Source organism: Emydura macquarii, unplaced genomic scaffold (genome assembly GCF_026122565.2).
Source record: "Emydura macquarii macquarii isolate MOO-44397 ecotype Brisbane River unplaced genomic scaffold, CSIRO-AGI_Emac_v2 contig_1305, whole genome shotgun sequence".
NCBI lineage: Eukaryota > Metazoa > Chordata > Testudines > Chelidae > Emydura > Emydura macquarii.
This window is the reverse complement of record NW_027131442.1, coordinates 954,893-973,730: the sequence shown is the minus strand read 5'-3', so window position 1 is coordinate 973,730 and position 18,838 is coordinate 954,893. Positions and strand designations below refer to the sequence as shown.

Here is an 18,838-nt window from a genome sequence, read left to right as displayed (position 1 = left end):
CAGACCCACTAACTAGACAGCACCTTTTTTCGAACCATAAAGCAGGAGCAAGATTCCCCTGGGCTGCTAGGGCCAGCCAGGGCTCTGCTGTACCAGGGGCTGTACAGACAAAGAACAGGGCTGCGGATCGGGTCTCTTCTGAAGCCTTCTGAACAAGGGTGGGGGCGCTGACCCATCTCCTCTCCAATGCCCCAGGACACGATCAGCACCCAGCTGTGCCAGTATGACACCTGCTTGAGTCACCTGGCAAACAGCGTCTGGGTGACCAACCATATGCCAATCAACATCACCCGCAGAATGGACATCTGCCAGGTCTGGCTCTCCAACCTCAGAAACACCATCAACAAGATGAAGGTAAAAGAGTCCAGCCACACCCCCTCCCTGGGACCATGCTGTCGCCTGCAGATAAACCACAGGAGAAACCATTGCTGCCTTTAGATGTGGGGGAGGTAGATTTGACATGTCTCTGCAGATGGTTTATTCTGCATGTAGTTATCACTCGAGGGTTGGCATGGAGAGTTTTGGTGCCTTGTGGATAAGGCCCAAGGCTGGGATCCACGAGATAGCGGTTCAATTTTAGGCTCTACCACAGACTTCCTGTGTGACTTTGATCTCAGTGCTGGATTAATGCAGCCCAGGATACCCGTCTCCCTGTGATGCAGTGGTGATAAGGTCTTCTCTTGAGAGGTGGGGATATGTCCTGGATTTAATTTAGCCAATGGGGTCGGTCTCCATGGGAGATGGGGAACGTGGGCACAAATAGTCTGTGATCATGTAATCAAAGCCTGTATCAAAGCCAGGCCAATGGAGTTGAATTAAGGATGCAGGGGCAGCTTTAATTCTGCTATTTCCTAACTTTTGAATGATGGACTTTGTGACCTTTATCTTTTTTTAGTGGAGCTTTTTTGGATGTAATTTCCTGTGATCTTTACAAATCCCTGGGGGGCGGGGCGGAGGGAACTGATCTCCCCCAGTGGAAGCCACATCCACCCCAGCCTGGGTCATCAGCAGGGTTGGAACGTTTAGATCCACCGCGCAAAGCTCTGCCTCTGGAGCTCGCGGAGTAAGTGGGTGCCGTCGTAGGCTGTTATCTCCTATGAAAACCAGGCACTAAGAACATAAGAATGGCCCTAATGGGTCAGACCAATGGTCCATCTAGCCCAGTGTCCTGTCTTCCGACAGTGGCCAGTGCCAGGTGCTCCAGAGGAAATGAACAGAACAGGGCACAATGATCCATTCCATCATCCAGTCCCAGTGTCTGGCAGCCAGAGGGTTAGGAACACCCAGAACATGGGGTTGCATCCCTGACCATCTTGGCTAATAGCGATGGATGGACCTTTCCTCCATGAACTTGTCTCATTCTTTTTTGAACCCCATCATACTTCTGGCCTTCACAACGTCCCCTGGCAAGGAGTTCCACAGGTTGACAAGGGGGCTGGGACAGTAGGCCAGTGGGTTTCACAGCTATTGGATGGCAGCAGAGGAATGGTGAGACTCAGGGCACCTTGGTTCCACTGCAGGCTCTGGAGGGAAGTGTGATTCAGTGGTTATAGATCCTGCTGCCCTGTCCTCCTCTCCACCCTCTGACTCCTGCAACTCCTTCACCCTGTCCACTCTCAGGCTGCTTCCGCCTCCCCATCCACAATGCCTAGGCACCAGCAGGGGAGCACTGGGGGTGCAAGAGAGACAGGCTCCCTGTTCTCAGTTCCAGCACTGCAGTGGCTCCTGGCAGCCAGGAACAGAAATTGCCAGAAAAGTGCTGCTGAGTCCCTGCTGCACTGGGCTGGAGCATGCTCAGTGCAGACAGAATTGCTGGAGATTTTAGCTGCCTAACTCTAACAGTCTCTACTGAGCATATGCAAGGTCTATAAGTAGGTTGAATTTAGGTGAGTTTTCTCAGGCACAAAGGACAGCCTCCTGCAAGTGCTGCTCTAACCACTAGACTATCCGCCCCTCCTAGACTCAAGAATAGAAACCAGAAATGGAGATCGCCTAATGGTCTCCCGCTGTGTGACCTGCCGTGAAGGCTGTGCTGTGACAAGAGCTGGGAAGATAACAGATTTTTCAATTCATTGGACACCCTGAAAAGTCAGGGAGGAAAAAAATCTGTGTCAGGTTGGCCCCAAACGAAACATTTCTGAAATTTGGGGTGGATTGAAGAATCAAAAAAGTTTGTTTCAGGTCGAATCATATGTTTCGTTATGACAACGCTGAAACATTTTGTTTTGATTTTGACCATTTTAAAATCTTTTTGAATATTTGAATAAAATGAAAGGGCCTTTTTAAAATGAAAAGTCTTTTTAAACTGAAAAATCAAAACATTTTGATTTTTTGAACATTTTTTGTGTCCCCCTCCTTTCTCCCCCCCAACACACACACTCCCCCGAACAAACAAACTGGTGAAACCAAAATAAATTTGTGAAATATTTCCGGCTCACTGAAACTGCTTTTTTTTTTCCAGATGAAGAAAGTTTAGTCTGAAAAATATCACCCAGCTCCAGTCAATGCCCTTAGAATGGCTGATTTAATGTTATTGCTGTAGTGCCTAAGAAAGGGTTCTGTGGTGGAGATCTAAAGACCAAAGGTTCAAGCCCCCCATTCTAGGAGACTTCATGGGATTCTCTTTTCTGTTAATCTCTTTTCCCTTTTTATAAACCTGGTTTTTTTCATTTATGTGACACAGACTTGCCCTTTCCAAGCAGTTTGATGGTTGGTGGAACGTTATGATCTGTCAGTCATGATGTGCAGCAGAATCCAGGTATTCTGTAGCTTGAGGGCTCTTGGCAGGGAGACCTCCTGATGTTTCATTCTCCCTCTTTCTTTTTGCTCTGCCTAGATGCCCCTGGCGGCACTGAAACCATCCCGTTGCGAAGTGACCTGGCCTTCTGCCAGCACCCGTTGGCAGGAAATCACCATCAGCTCCCACCTCTTCAAGGAGTTCCTTGAGTACCTGAAGAAGCTGCAGTTCCCCTGTGGCTGACGACAGACTTGTGTGCAGCTGTTGTGTGTATGTATGCAAAAGGCAGTGGCGGGGGTGAATGTGTCGACTCAGAAGTTGGTGTGTTTGTGCATAGCTCTGTGTATATGAGTGCATGTGCGCGAAGGAACAGTTATGAGAACATGGGCCAAATTTTCCAAAGTGCCTATGTGACTTAGGCACCCTACGTCCAGACCCACAAAAGTATTTCAGCTCCTGACTGCCATTGATTTCAACAGAAGTCCCCCTTTGTGGCTCTGAACCTAGGTCCCATTTCTGAAAGAGAAAGACACAGGTGCTCAGTTGAGACGCTGGCTCCTGAGGGCCTGAATCACTTTTTGAAAAGAGGATTCAAGAGCCTGGGTCACTCAGCTGCTTTGGAAAATGCACCCAGCGCTCCAAGCCTGGCTGGAAACCAAATGCACATTTGAAGCGAGGAATGTGGCTCACGAGAACAAGAGGAATACCTGCTCCTTTGCCCATGGGCGCGTGACTTTGCATCTCTAGATCTGTGCTGCTAATAATTATATTTAATATCTATTGCCTCTCTCACCTTCCCACCTGGGTGTGGCCCCCCCGAGGTCCCACTAGGTGGCTTTGGTGGTGAGTATATTTTTAAATAAAACACATGCCTTTTCTAGTCCTGCGGCCATTGAATATTTATATCTCATCCCTTTGGCTCATTTGCATACAACATGCCAAGCGACTGAATCGCTCGATATACCACAGTGCAATATACTCAGCCTTCCACTTGGCCGATCCAAGCACTGTGTGCAAATTCCCCCTCTCCCCCGCCCCGAAGCATACCACTGGAAGGCTGGGCCAATGGGTGGCGCCCCCAGCTACTGTTAGGTGGACTATACCACTTGGAGGGTGGGGCGGGGCAGGACATGGGCTGCCCCACTGGATATGGGGATTCCTTAGGAGAAGGAGAAGGATGGAGTGTGGGGCAGTGAGGTGTAAGGGAGGCATCTGCTGGTGTTACGGAGTCTCTCATTTACATGTATGTAGAAGATCACTGTGGGATCTTGGCCTAGGGAATCCTTGCAGTCGGGTCCTCCCAGGGGAATTCAATGTGACAAAAACTTGTGCGGGAATCACTCGATCTGGATCATGACACCCTCACGGCATTATTTACCCTTGTGCCCCTACCTTCCCCACTCAGGAGATAGCTAGATATGGGTACTGACTCCTTCACAGCCTTATTTACCCCCTGTGTGCCTATATTTCCCACACAGGGAGGTAACCAGACCAGTAGAATTACCCCCAACCACTCCATGCCATAGCGTTTGCCTTCATACACACCTTCTGGCTGCAGGCACTCTGGAAGGTGGGAAGGAGAGGCCAAGAAGCCAATGTTTTCAGAATGTATTTATTGTTGGAAGACATGGAGGCTGCTGTGAGGGGGACAGAGTCGAGGGGGTGGGGGGAAGGGACCCCAACAGATCAGCTCTTCCCTGTAAATTTCAGACAGTCCGAGCTGGAGGAGGTTGAGATGGTCACAGACGACAGAGAAGTGGAGAGAGGGAGGAAGAAAGGTCATGAGGGGAGAAGAAAGAGAGGGAGATGGAAGGAAAATCCAGTTTCTAAAGAATCCGAGGTAAGGGAGAGAGGAAAAACTGTGATGATGAACTGACGGGGAGAGTGGGACTCCATATTGGGAGATAGCTAGATAGAGACTACATATTGGGGAATGCATGGATAGATAATAATCCCAGCTCTTCTACCGCTCGTTCCATCACTAGATCTCAAAGTGCTTTACAAAGCATCGCAGGATCATTATCCCTATTTTATGGATGGGGAAACTGAGGCACAGAGCTAGCCGTGCCTTAACCAAGATCACCTAGCAGTGGAACCCAGGTCTCCAGGAGTCCCAGTCCACTGTGCTCACCACTAGGCCACGCTGCCTTCCAGATTTGTCCCTGGATAGATGCTGCGCATGGGGACTGATAACTCAATAGACGGGAGTACATGGGGATGTATGGGCGGTTACATATAGAGGGAAACAGAGAGAGAGAGAGAGAGAGGGAGGGAGATACTCCCCCCACCAAAGCTTCTCAGCCAAGCATTGCTCTGTGGGGTGCTGTGTTCTGCACCCCGTGGCACCAGGGCATGCCAGGCAGTTGGCACCGGGCGTGGAGGGGCTGCGTCACACACTGGGGTCGTTGACATGACCCATGAAGACGGGGAAGCTGAACTCGTCGTTCCACAGCACGAAGAGGAAGGGCTGCTGCACATCAAAGATCCAGGCGGTGCGCGCCACCGACAAGACCGTGGCAGCTGCAGCCTCCACCCCTTCCTCGTTCAGCTCCAGCACAGCCCGGTGCTGGGCGCGTGTCACCTGCAGGTCCTCCGTCTCCGATATGCCACACAGGTTAGCGTCGAAGAAAACGCCGTAGTCTGGGAAACGGACAGAGATGGAGGAGGTAGGAGCCACCCCTCTGTGCCCAGGAAGCTGCCCCAGTCCTGGAGATCTCTCCAAGTAGAGACCCGTGCCAGAGACCAGCCATGGAGATGGGCCGTTTGGAACCAGGGGAGCCCATGATATGTCCAGTGGCCTCATGGGACCAACAGACATGGGATAGCTCAATCAAGGAAACGGGTCTCTCAGAACCAAGGGGCTGCGGGGCGCAGGGTCCACAGTGTGTCCAGTGTCTTCGTAAACCCCCACCCCACCCTGCAGCCCAGCCCCTGCTGTCCCCATCCATCACCAGCCCGGCTCCATACTTACCCATCTCCCCCAGGATGTCCATGAGGTCTTGGGAAGAGTCCAGTTTCAACCTGGGCAGGCTCACCACGGTGGGCTTGAAGGGGGAGCCCATCAGCTTCTTCATCACCGCAGCGAAGGTCTCTTTGGTCAGCTTCTGCTCCACCTCGGCAAGCGTCTGGGCCAGGTTCAGGGGCATGATGACCACCAGACTCATGTTGTGGGACAGCTGCAGCCGGCCAACCTTGGGGGGAGGACAACACAAAGGCTTCTCTGTGCTGAGGTCCTGTCCTGAGCCTGGCTCAAACATCCCCTTCTCCCATCCATCCCTTCATGTGCCACTGCGGGGCCCTCATCTCATCCTCCCAGCCCCCTTTTCCTGGCATCCTTCCAAAGGGGCCTCCAAGCCACTCGTGCACGTGAACCAGCCTCATACCACTGACTGGAGTCTTGGCCAGTGGGGGATCAGACCCTTGTGCTTACCCCTACACTGCTCCACCAACTGAAACCCCAGTGAGTCAGAGAACAGGCCTGTCATGCCTTTGCCATCCCACTCCTATCCCTGGGATACCATCCATTTCACCCACAGGCTTTTGTTCTCCCTTTTGCTTCCCCATTTTTCATTCCGCCTATTCCCACACCTGGGCAGTTAGGGCCAAGCATCACTTTCTCATCCAAACATTTCTTCCAAAGAGAAACAGCATTTTTCAACCACGTTTCCTCCAAAATTTCCCGCCAAACATATTGTGGGACAAAAAAGTGGAACACGAACAATTTTCCAGTAAATGGTTTTGGATTTCAAAAGCCAAAAATGTTTCCCACTGAGTTTATTAAAACTGAAAACCAGTATTTTTTTGCCAAAGCCAATTTTTTAAATAAAAAAGTATTTCAAACCAAAAAACACTTCCTTTTTTTTATGTGCAACTGCTTTTTTTTTTTAACCAAAATCTGTTTTAGTCAAACTGAAAACCAAATGTATTTCTTACTAAAATTTTTCCCCAATAAACAACTGATTTTCGTTTTAACAGAAAACTAATTTTTTAACCAAAAAGTAACTAGATTTTTTTCCTATCAAAAACTTGTTTATGTTCTACCCAAAAATCAGTTAAAAAACGCCAAAAAATGTTCTGAATGAAAACCAATTTTAAAAATTAGTTTCTTATCAGAAACTGATTTTTTTCTAAACAAAACCCAATTGTTCTACAGCACTAAATTCAGTTTTTTAATGCTGAAAAACTTATTTTCTTTCTAACCAAAGAAATGGCTCGCTGAAAAATTAAAATTTGTTAGTTTCTCACTTACAAAAACCAAGACCAAACAAATAAACAAACTGCCCCTGCAAAAAAAATAAACAAACAATTCCTGCCTCCCAAAAAATCCAGAAAAATGTGTTGCCTGAAGTCATGAATAAAACAAACATTTTTGGACATTTCCCACAAAAAATCTTGGTGTTTTTTGACCCGCTTGGTACACAGTGCTAGAGCCTGTTGGAAATGTGGGACAATAAGGAGTTGCAGTTGCCATTCCAGCCATCTCTCTTAGGGTCTTATCCCAGCATCCAGGATGAGCGTATCTGAGCACCTTCCATGTAGAACCAATGCTCTGCTAAAGAAAACACTTCCCAGGCAATGACTGACTGGACACATGCTCTGGGGAGCCATGGATATTGGATGCCACAAGTTGAGAGTCCTCAGCTTGAGATCTCCATGCCCCCCCTGTACCTTGGGCCTGCTATTCCGAGATGCTGGCTTCACCTGGTTGAGATGGGAGGTGGGAGGGGGACTGGGGAAATTTGGGGAGGGAGAGGAATGTGGAGTGCAGGGAGGAGGTGCAGGGGACATCATTAAGTGACGCTATGGAGGAGGTGTGAGGGGGTGGAAAACAAGGAGAAAATGGAGGGGAGAAGGAGGAGGGGGAAAATGGAGCTGCAGTTGGAAGGTGGGCAAGGCAGGGGTCAAGACAGGAGGCGTGTACAGAGCACCTGTAGGGGGTTACCTTGACCTGCAGGCTGTGGTCAGTGAAGGAAGCCAGCGGGTACTTCTTGCTGATCATCATGGGCACCCGGATGGGGTCCTTGCCCGGGCGGTAGAACGTCTCAGCCTTTGTGTTCTTCACTTTAAAAGTCATCTTCCACTTGGCTGGAGGGTGAGAGGGCAAGGAAATGCAGCTGGGGGTGCCCTCAGTGCAGGGATGTCACAGGAGGTATCCCAGAGTGTCCCTCAAGGGCGGGGGACTTGAGGGGATGGGCAGCCTGGAGGAGTCCCTCGGGGCAGGGAGCTCAAGGTGGGCTACCTGAGGGCTTGGATATCTTAAGGGGCAGGTCCCTGGAGGTGCATGTATCACAGGGGAGAGTCTGTCAGGAGGGGGAGGGGAGTGAGGACTTGGGGACAGATGGAGCATGTCCCTGGAGACTCGGCTATTTGGGGGGGAGATGGGTCCCAAGGGGCCCAGCTATCTCGAGGGAATATAGGGGGGCAGGGGAGCGGGTCCTGGGCATGGCACGGCACAGTGCGCCCCTCCCTTACATTGGAAATAGACAGCGTTGAGCAGCACCAGCTCGGCGTGAGGGTCCAACTCCTTCAGCAGCTTCTTGATCTTGCCATGGGTCACGTCTGCCACCCACTTGTTGATGTGCCACAGGTCCTGGGTCTCGTTGCCGCTGAGCACCCTGGGCCGGCTGTTGTAGAAGCGCTTCGACTGGTTGACGAAGGTGTCATTCAGGTGCAGGCCTGCAAGCAGGGAAAGTGCCACTGCTGACCTGTGAAGCCCTCCAACCCGCCTTGGCCACCTGGGTGTCACCAACCTCACCTTACTCCTCCCCCCTAACCATATTGTGAACCCTCTTCCTGACCACAGGAAGTTGGACAACTCCTCGCCCCTGACTGTGCCTCAGTTTCCCCATCTGTAAGATTTCCCCCTCTGCTGAGCAGCATTAGCTGTCAGGAGCCTGCAGGAGAAATTGTGATGTGGAGTCTAGATCTGTATTTCAGTGTAGCTTGTCTATTTACACCCTCTCCACCTGTCCTGGAGTGGGGTGGTCACAAAGAGCACTCAAGCCAATCCCCTCTTTCAGAGATCCCAGTCCAGACTCCAAAGCCCATTTCTCAGGAAGCAAGTCTGTCCCCAGACTTGCTCCAGTTAGAGACATTAAGGCATAGAGCAAACTCTCCTAAAAAGAAGTTGGATTACAAAACTAACAGCAATACAGCATGTCTACAGAGCCTGAACACTTGCTCGCGTGCTAATGAAAAAGGAGCTTGTAAGACTCTGTGCAACAGCACCACTTTGGGAGTCTTGCTATGACAATACTGCCCTCCCTGAAGGCATGCTGCCAGGGGGAGTTGGGGGGCAGGGGGGTGTTCCAGTGCTTTGAGATCCTCAGAGGGAAAAGCAAAGCAATGGTGTTTCTCTGTGGACCCGAGTGCCAATGTGAAGCCCTCCCAGCCACTCACCTTGGCGGACGAAGAGCTTTGAGGCGATGCTCATAGCCTTGGATTTGAGGAGCTGCCCCAGTGGAGCATGGAGGCAGACGAGATCTGGGGGGTAGGCCAAGATGGACTCCAGCCGCTCTTTGGTTTCGCCCCGGGCCCCTGCGTGAGAAGGACAAGAATTCAGATGGGAGGGTGAGGATTGGCAGGACTGGTGATAGGGGCAGGGTCTGCTCTTGCAAGGGGCTGGCATGGGATAATGGGTGTATGGGGAGCATTGGGAGCTCGGCTGGAGACTCATCCCCATGGGATTGCCTCGTCTCGGGTTTCCTTGCTTGGCCGGGCCTCCCCGTCTTGTCAGGGGCTCCCAGTACCATTGGTAACATCATCCCATCCTAACCACCCAGTAGGGTTAACTTGGCCCATGGCCAATGGGAGTGAACTCTCAGTGCACCATCGGTGGGGCAGTCAGAGCTTGGCATGGCCCTGTCAAGATGGGAGTGAGTACTGGGGGAAGATTGAGTGGGTGAGTGAAGGTGTGTGTGATCAGTGTTTGTGGATGTGGGCGACGGCCGTATTTGTGAGGCTGAGTGTGTGGGCGATAGTTGTGTGACTAGCTCTGTGTGTGTGGTGATTTTATGTGTGCAATGGCTGTGTGTGCATGCATCAGATGGCTATGGGTGTGTGAGAAATGGTTGTGTCTGCGCATGCCATGATTGTTGAACAATAGGTGTGTGCATATGATGGATGTGTGCATGCAATGGTTGTGCAGGTGTGTACATGCATGATGCCTATTTGTGCATGTGATGTTTGTGTGCATGCGTCCAGTGACTGTATGTGCAAAAACTGTGCATGTGATGGTTATGTGAGTGATAGTTCTCTGTGTGTGTGTGATGGGTGTCTGTGTGACAGCTGGGTGCGTGTGCAATGGGTGTGTATGAGATGGCAGTGTGCACGTGATGTGTGGATGTGTGTGAGATAACTGTGGGTGTGTTAGTGTGCAGTGTATGTGTGATGGTTGTGTGTGTGCGCATGATGGGTTTGTGTGTAATGGTTATGTGCGTTCAATGGTTGTGTGAACATGGTGGGTGGTTTGTGTGATTGCTTTTGTGAGCATGTGTGATAGGTGTGTGTGCAATGGGCATGTGTATGATGTGTGTGCTGTGTGTGATGGATGTGTGTGCACTCTGGGTGGGTGCATGATGTGTGTGTCTGTGATGGATGTGTATGTGATGAGTGTTTGTGTGACAGTTGGGTGTAGGTGCAGGCATGATGGGTGTGTGATGACTCTGTGTGTGTGATAGATGTGATAGCTCTGCGAGTGTGTGCATAATGAGTGTATGTGTTATAGTTGTGTGTGTCTGTGCTAGGTGTGTGTATGATGGTTGAGTGGATGTATGTGCGTGTGACAGGTGTGTGTGTGACAGCTCTGAGTATGTGTGACAGGTGTGTATGTGTCATGGCTGTGGGTATGCGTGATGGGTGTGTGTGAGTTGTGTGTGATGGCTGTGAGTATGTGTGATGGGTGTATATGTGACAGGTGTGTGTGTGTGTGTGATGGCTGTGGGTATGTGTGATGGGTGTATGTGTGATGGGTGTATGTGTGACAGGTGTGTGTGTGTGTGTGATGGCTGTGGGTATGTGTGATGGGTGTATGTGTGATGGGTGTATGTCTGACAGGTGTGTGCGTGATGGGTGTATGTGTGACACCTGTGTGTGTGTGTGATGGCTGTGTGTGTGATGGGTGTATGTGTGATAGTTATGTGTGTGTGTGACAACTGTGTCTATGTGTGAGATGGCTGTATGTGTGACAGGTGTGTGTGTGATGGCTGTATGTGTGTGATGGGTGTATGTGTGACACCGGTAAGTGTGTGTGACAGCTGTGGGTGTGTGATGACTGTGGGTATGTATGATGGGTGTATGTGTGACAGGTGTGTGTGTGTGTGATGGCTGAGTGCATGCGTGACAGGTATGTGTGTGTCGGCTGTGGGTGTGTGTGATGGGTGTATGTGTGACAGGTGTGTGTGTGTGTGATGGCTGTGTGTATGTGTGATGGGTGTATGTGTGACAGGTGTGTGTGTGTGATGGGTGTATGTGTGACGTGTGTGTATGTGTGATGGATGTATGTGTGATGGGTGTATGTGTACACCTGTGTGTGTGTGATGGCTGTGTGTGTGTGATGGCTGTGTGTGTGATGTGTGATAGCTTGTGTGTGTGTGTGTGTGATGGGTGTATGTGTGTGATGGGTGTATGTGTGACACCGGTAAGTGTGTGTGACAGCTGTGGGTGTGTGATGACTGTGGGTATGTATGATGGGTGTATGTGTGACAGGTGTGTGTGTGTGTGATGGCTGAGTGCATGCGTGACAGGTATGTGTGTGTCGGCTGTGGGTGTGTGTGATGGGTGTATGTGTGACAGGTGTGTGTGTGTGATGGCTGTGTGTATGTGTGTGTGTGTGTGTGTGTGTGATGGCTGTGTGTGTGTGATGTGTGTGTGTGTGTGTATGTGTGATAGTTATGTGTGTGTGTGTGATGGTGTGTATGTGTGTGACACCGGTGTGTGTGTGTGTGATGGATGTGTGTGTGTGTGTGATGGCTGTGCATGCGTGACAGATATGTGTGTGTCGGCTGTGTGTGTGTGATGGGTGTATGTGTGACACCTGTGTGTGTGTGATGGCTGTGTGTGTGATGGGTGTATGTGTGATAGCTATGTGTGTGTGTGACAACTGTGTCTATGTGTGAGATGGGTGTATGTGTGACAGGTGTGTGTGTGATGGCTGTATGTGTGTGATGGGTGTATGTGTGACACTGGTAAGTGTGTGTGACAGCTGTGGGTGTGTGACGGCTATGGGTATGTATGATGGGTGTATGTGTGACAGGTGTGTGTGTGTGATGGGTGTATGTGTGACAGGTACGTGTGTGACGGCTGTGGGTGTGTGTGATGGGTGTATGTGTGACAGGTGTGTGTGTGTGTGTGTGTGTGTGTGATATGTGTGACAGGTATGTGTGTGACGGCTATGGGTATGTATGATGGGTGTATGTGTGACAGGTGTGTGTGTGTGTGTGTGTGATGGGTGTATGTGTGACAGGTATGTGTGTGACGGCTGTGGGTGTGTGTGATGGGTGTATGTGTGACAGGTATGTGTGTGATAGCTGTGGGTGTATATGATGGGAGTATGTGTCACAGAGTTGTGTGTGATGGCTGTGGGTATGTGTGATGGGTGTATGTGTGACAGGTATGTGTGTGTGTGTGACGGCTGTGGGTGTGTATGATGGGTGGTATGTGTGACAGGTGTATGTGTGTGTGTGATGGCTGTGGTATGTATGATGGGTGTATGTGTGACAGGTGTGTGTGTGTGTGTGTGTGATGGCTGAGTGCATGCGTGACAAGTAAGTGTGTGTGTGCTGTGGGTGTGTGTGATGGGTGTATGTGTGACAGGTGTGTGTGTGTGTGATGGCTGTGTGTATGTGTGATGAGTGTATGTGTGACAGGTGTGTGTGTGTGATGGTTGTATGTGTGATGGGTGTGTGTGTGATGGGTGTATGTGTGACACCTGTGTGTGTGTGATGGCTGTGTGTGTGATGGGTGTATGTGTGATAGCTATGTGTGTGTGTGACAACTGTGTCTATGTGTGAGATGGGTATATGTGTGACAGGTGTGTGTGTGTGATGGCTGTATGTGTGTGATGTGTGTGTGTGTGTGTGTGTGTAAGTGTGTGTGACAGCTGTGGGTGTGTGACGGCTATGGGTATGTATGATGGGTGTATGTGTGACAGGTGTGTGTGTGTGTGTGTGTGTGTGTGTGATGTGTGTGTGACAGGTACGTGTGTGACGGCTGTGGCTGTGTGTGATGGGTGTATGTGTGACAGGTGTGTGTGTGTGTGTGTGTGTGTGTGTGTGTGTGTGGGTATGTGTGATATGTGTGACAGGTATGTGTGTGACGGCTATGGGTATGTATGATGGGTGTATGTGTGACAGGTGTGTGTGTGTGTGTGTGTGATGGGTGTATGTGTGACAGGTATGTGTGTGACGGCTGTGGGTGTGTATGATGGGGGTATGTGTGACAGGTGTATGTGTGTGTGTGATGGCTGTGGGTATGTATGATGGGTGTATGTGTGACAGGTGTGTGTGTGACGGCTGTGGGTGTGTGTGATGGGTGTATGTGTGCCAGGTGTGTGCGTGTGTGTGATGGGTGTATGTGTGACAGGTATGTGTGTGACGGCTGTGGGTATGTGTGATGGGTGTATGTGTGACAGGTGTGTGTGTGTGTGTGATGGCTGTGGGTGTGTATGATGGGAGTATGTGTGACAGGCGTGTGTGTGTGTGTGATGGCTGTGGGTATGTGTGATGGGTGTATGTGTGACAGGTATGTGTGTGTGTGTGATGGGTGTATGTGTGACAGGTATGTGTGTGACAGCTGTGTCTGCATGTGCGATGACTGTGTGTGCCACTGCTGTGTGTGCGCTGCCCTTACCTAGCAAGAGTTGCGAGAGCGCCAGTGCCACGCTGAGGGGCGAAAAGACCATGTTGGTTCCAGAGCCCTTCACTTTGGCCGCTGTCGAATAGAACTTCAGTGCAAAATCTGTTAGCGCCGTTGCCACTTCGGGGATCTCCGTGGCGTCATCCCCACAGGTGTCCCAGGGGTTGCTGGGCGGGCACCGCTGGGGTGCTGTGGTGGGTGCCGTAGTGGCCTCAGTGGTGGGTGCTGCAGTGGGCTTCTTGGTTGGCTCTTTGACTGGCTGCTTGTCACATTCCTTGGCCGGCTGCTTGTCTTGTTCCTTGGCCGGCTCCTTGTCTTGTTCCTTGGCTGGCTCCTTCTCACATTCCTTGGTCGGCTCCTTGTCTTGTTCCTTGGTCGGCTCCTTGTCTTGTTCCTTGGCTGGCTCTTTGTCACTTTCCTTGGCCGGCTCCTTGTCTTGTTCCTTGGTCGGCTCCTTGTCACTTTCCTTGGCCGGCTCCTTGTCTTGTTCCTTGGCTGGCTCCTTGTCACTTTCTTTGGCCGGCTCCTTGTCTTGTTCCTTGGTCGGCTCCTTGTCACTTTCCTTGACCGGCTCCTTGTCTTGTTCCTTGGACGGCTCCTTGGCCAATTCCTTGTCTGGCTCCTTGTCTAGCTCCTTTGCTGGCTTCTTGACTTGCTCCATGGCTGCATCCTTGGTACTCTGGAAGCCTGCTCCATGTTTATCAGGGACCCCTCGCAGGTCATGCATGCTGGCAGTGTCATTCACCTCCCCTTCTCCCTCTGCCATGCTGGAGGTGGCTCTGCAGCCTGCACACTCCTCTCTCCCTGGCCCCGCCTGCACCACTCCTTGCTGGGTCTCCTGCCCCTCCTTCTCTCCCCCCTCCTCCGTTCCCTTCCCCAAGGCTTGTTCAGGGCCTTCCCTGGTCTGCAGTGCTTCTTCTTGCCCGGTGTCGTCCTCTTGGTGGGTATGGGGCGGAAAGAGGGTCCCTTTGTTGGCCTCCTCGCCTTCTGTGGGTTCATGGCCAGCAGCTTGTGGGGGGGACTTCGCAGCAAGGAACAGTTTGTCCCCTTTTACCCCATCCATCCAATCCCACTGTGCCGACACCATAGCGGAAAGGAGAAGGCACCATCAGATAAGGAAGACCCAAGGCCCAAGGGGTGTGATGGGCTCAGGGACACCAGCACGCAGGGCAGCATCAAGGGGAATTGGACCTGGTACCAACTAAGGGATCATTCATTGCCACATGCCACTCAGGAGCTGCCTGAACCTCCCCAGCTAGGGATTCAGCTGAGCGGGTAGTCCCCAAGGGGTGGAGCTACAGGGAAGTTTCCAGGACGCAGAACTCTGGGAAAGTTGCCAGGAGGTGGAGTTTCTGGGAGGTGGAGCTCTAGGGGAGTGGGTGTGGCCAGATCACACCACACTAGTCAATATTCTTTGTTCGAAAATGCTTTTCAACAAAAAACACCTCTTTAATCATAATGGACATTTCTGGTGTGGAGGGGGGAATCTCCATTTTTGGATGACATTTTGGGGTGGGGGTGAGGGGTTAAAAACCCAATTTTTCAGTTTTCAGCCACCAAAAACTGAAAAAATTTCAGAGTTCAGGTGACAATGTTCAATGAAACCAAATATTTCTTCCCAGGTGGCTAAAGCTTTTTGCTTTCCAGTTGTCAGAAACCAAAACATATTCCATCACAGAAAGCCATCATTTTTTTCCAGTTTTAGGTTTTTGCTGAAATACATGACATTCTGGAAAATGTTACTGTGTTCGGCAATTAAAACAAATAATATCTCAGGTGCAAAATTTTCAATAACCCCCCCAATTTTTGCCCAAGCATGTGAAAATTTGGGGGTTTCCAGTGCCTTAAGCCCCCGATTTGGGGAAAATGTTCTAGTTTGGGTGGCCAAACATGCAATTTATTTTCCTTTTGTTTGTTTGTTTGTTAATAAAAACCCGAAAGGGTTTGCAGAAAAATGTAGGCAAATACGAAAAATTGTTTTTGACAGTTGTTTAGCTGGTTTAATAAACCAAACACCCTCTGTGTCTAGAGTGCTGACCATCCCCAGAGGGGCATTTAGCAGTTGGCGTAGCTCAGAGCAGCAGCCAACCTGTTCCTGTCTGTGCCAGGGTTGGGGCAGAGCTGGGCAAAGACCCAGCATGCTAAGCTGTGCCCACTGGCTGTGGCCCTGTACTCTGAAAGAGTGGGACTTCAGGCAATGGAGCTGGTGCCTGGCTCTGCTATGGGCTTCCTAGGCAAAGCGGGTGTATGTGGGCAGGTGGTGGCACCAGGCCAGGGGATTCATGACTCGGATGAGTCCCTACTCCTGGCCATTTCCCAGTTGTGCCCACTCAGGAAGCGTCTTTCAGGGCTGTGGGTCATCTACAGCTCCCTCTGACATTAATGCTCAGCACCTCTGTATCTCCAGCCCTAGGGGTCCTTGGAGCATTCATCTCCAGCATTCAATGGGTTAAATTTCCCCCTCCCCCCCAGGAAGGAGAGGGCTCCCCCTGCAGGGAGGATGGACTCACGCCTGCGAAGGTCACCAGCCACAACAGACTCAGCCAGGTCTTCATGGCGCCGACTCCTGCCAAAGCAATGCCCAGAAGCCAGTGAAAACCCTGTCCCCCTTCGCCCTCTCCATGCCCGGCTGCCCACAATGCCGGGCCTGGGTGGGACCCCCCAGGCATCCCCACCGAAGCACACTGCCCCCTCCTCAGCCTGCTCCACCCAATCCCCTTCCCATTGCACCTCCTCAGCTTCTGTCTGTCCAGCCACCCCCTCTGTGCCTGTCTGTCTGACCCTCAGTCTGCACATCTGTCTGTCCACTCCCCCTGCCTGTCCATCCATTCCCTTGTATGCCTGTCTGTCTGTCCCCTATCTGTGTCTATCTGTCCAGCCACCCAGTTTGTGTCTGCCTGTTTCTTCATCTCAGGGCCTAACTGTCTGTCTCCCTCAGCCCCCTCGGTCTCTATGTCTGTCTGTCCATCTGCTCCCTGTGTCTGTCGGTCACCCATCTCCCTGCCTCTTTCTGTCTATCCCCCAATCATCCTGCCTATCTTCCCCTTCTGTGCCTCTCTCAATCTGTCTTTCCCACCCTTCTCTGTGTCTATCTGTCCCGCACTTGTCCCTGTGTCTGTCTATCTGCGCACCTCTCTCTGTGCGTCCGTCTTTCCACCTCCTCCTCTCTGCGCCTGACTCTGGGTCTGCCTGTCTTCCCCTCCTGTCTCTTTCGCAATCTCTCATCACATGGCCTGTGTGGATGCTAGCTTCACTTCCAGCAGCTCCCCACCCCTATCGCTGAAAGCCAGGGGCCGAAAAGCTGAGCCAGGAAGTGGGAGGAAGAGACACCAGATGGAAAAGAGAAAAAAGGCGGCAGACAGAGGCGAAAAAAAGGCTGCTGTATGCCTCATGTCAGACCCCCGACCCAGAACCCCACCTGCTTCCTGCGTTCCGGATCGATCAGTGTCCAGACCCGAACCCAGGCACTCAGGGCGCGGAGGGAGCCTGGGGAAGGAGGGGGGGGGAGCATAGGACAGAGGGGACGCACCCATTGGCTGGCTCTGGCATTGGCTCCGTTAAAGATTAAGGATGATTGATTCCTGGTGTGATTTCCCGTAAATCAGGGGGAGGGGGGGGGGGGGGTGGCACCAGCTAGGCCAGGGGAGGCACTGAGGGGGATCGTCCAACTCCGTCAAAGGTGCCAGCTGGTAACCAGGGCCTTGGCCCCATCCCTTGTGGGCACAGCCCCCTCCCCCGGGGCAGCTACTGGGGTCCAGGCTGCTGGAACTAGAGGTGCTGGGGGTGCAGAAGTATCTCCTGGCTGGAAGTAGTTTCCATCATATACAGACAGGGTTTACAGTTTTCTTCAATGGCTTTCAGCACCCCCATGATAAAATTTATTCCCACACCACTGCTTGGGTCCCATCTCCAGCGGCGAAGCCCTCTGGACAGTAACTGAGCGTGAGGGGGTTAAACCCCTGTCCTTGCTTTACAGCCATGCATGTGTATTTCAATGCTAGGAGCCCAATTCCTGTTCCCCCAGTGTGGAATGGGGGATCAGGATCAGACCTGGCTCTCACACGAGTGAGCCTTTTCAAAGCCAGGGTTTGTGGACAGGGCAGGAATCTCTTCTGCGCCATCCTCCGACACGCTTCCCTCTTTGCCCGTCACTCCCCACTTCTCCATAGCAGCTCAGCTGCCCAAGAACAAAATGCTGACACAGCATCACAGGAGCAGATCTGATCTTGGGGCATGAGACCTTCCTGCAAATTCCAGGCCTGGGCCTAGTTTCGGTTCTATGTGGATCGTCCCAAAAATGGGTTGCTTGTAAACAAACAGCAGGCCCGAGTCTGTGCTCGCTCCTGGCCCTGATCCAAAGGATGATGAGTTGGTGGGAAGGCTCTGGATCAGATCAGTGTCTCTCCAAAGTCAATCCGGATTGAGCTCAGAATCCAATCTGAGGCTGGATCCTGTGTTTATGCCATGGGTCCGACTTTCCCTGTGCACTTGCTACTTTGACCCTAATATAACTACCCTGATTTTGATGGCCTTTCTTTGGATTTACCCCAGTGCAAGAGGGATAACTACCAGGTTGCCTGGACCAAGCTTTCTGTGGACAGGGTGTTTGTAGACTCAGTCTCTGGAGCTTATGGGGAAAACATCTCAACAATGTAAGAACAGCTTGAAAGCAAGCATGAGTGCGATAAGGATTCTGGCCTTATCTAGACACAAAAGCTGCACCCTGTTAGCCGTCCCTGGATAGTTAAAGGAGTGGCTGCAATTCTATCAGCATTAGGGTGTGTATACCAGTATACTGTGTGTATACTGGTATAAAGGTGCATACACTGGGATAGCTCTTCCTGTATAGGAAGGGGAATAAACTACACTAGTATAAGACACGGTTACACCAGTATAATTGTGTTTACACTAGAGGCTATACTAGTATAACCATAGCAGGAGAAAATCACACCCTTAACTGACAGTTATACCCATGCAAACACAACGCTGTATATATAGCAGGTCTTGTTCAGGAGGGAGACATTAGCACATTAAACCTTGTGGAAGCCTTCAAGAGCTCATAGAGAACCACAAGACATTTTTCTTTGGATCTTGAAATAGTTTGTGAGCACCTGAAATATAAGTCCCCTCATGTCCCCGGTTTTATCTGTATACCTGTCTGATGTCTGTTTCTTCTGGTGAAACTCAGAAAGCCTCGTCGTTTCGTATAAGTGCCCACAGTGGAGTACTGAGGGGAGGGGTGGGGGT

General features: G+C 51.2%; 1 protein-coding gene across 2 annotated transcripts; it reads right to left on the bottom strand.

Moving 5' to 3' along the window:
• Positions 1–4,333: 4,333 nt before the first annotated feature.
• On the bottom strand, positions 4,334–17,061 carry SERPING1 (serpin family G member 1). 2 transcript variants are annotated; one of them, XM_067550607.1, is made up of 8 exons: positions 17,010–17,061; positions 16,102–16,157; positions 13,586–14,663; positions 9,137–9,274; positions 8,210–8,413; positions 7,680–7,822; positions 5,709–5,928; positions 4,334–5,377 (listed from the first exon to the last, which is right to left on the bottom strand). In XM_067550607.1, exons 2-8 carry the CDS (start codon positions 16,144–16,146, stop codon positions 5,127–5,129), a joined length of 2,079 nt encoding a protein of 692 aa, XP_067406708.1. In that variant the 5' UTR covers positions 16,147–16,157; positions 17,010–17,061; the 3' UTR covers positions 4,334–5,126. The 2 variants fall into 2 exon arrangements, with proteins under 2 accessions (XP_067406708.1, XP_067406707.1); XM_067550606.1 differs by lacking the exon at positions 17,010–17,061 and adding an exon at positions 16,723–16,812.
• Between the last annotated feature and the right edge of the window lie 1,777 nt (positions 17,062–18,838).

Coding starts and splice junctions, on each gene's coding strand:
- SERPING1 (XM_067550607.1), bottom strand. CDS start 16,146: ATGAAGACCTGGCTGAGTCTGTTGTGGCTGGTGACCTTCGCAGGC. Junction 14,664..16,101: donor GGCTGGTGACCTTCGCAGGC/GTGAGTCCATCC, acceptor GTGTCGGCACAG/TGGGATTGGATGGATGGGGT. Junction 9,275..13,585: donor GCTCTCGCAACTCTTGCTAG/GTAAGGGCAGCG, acceptor CTTCTCACGCAG/GGGCCCGGGGCGAAACCAAA.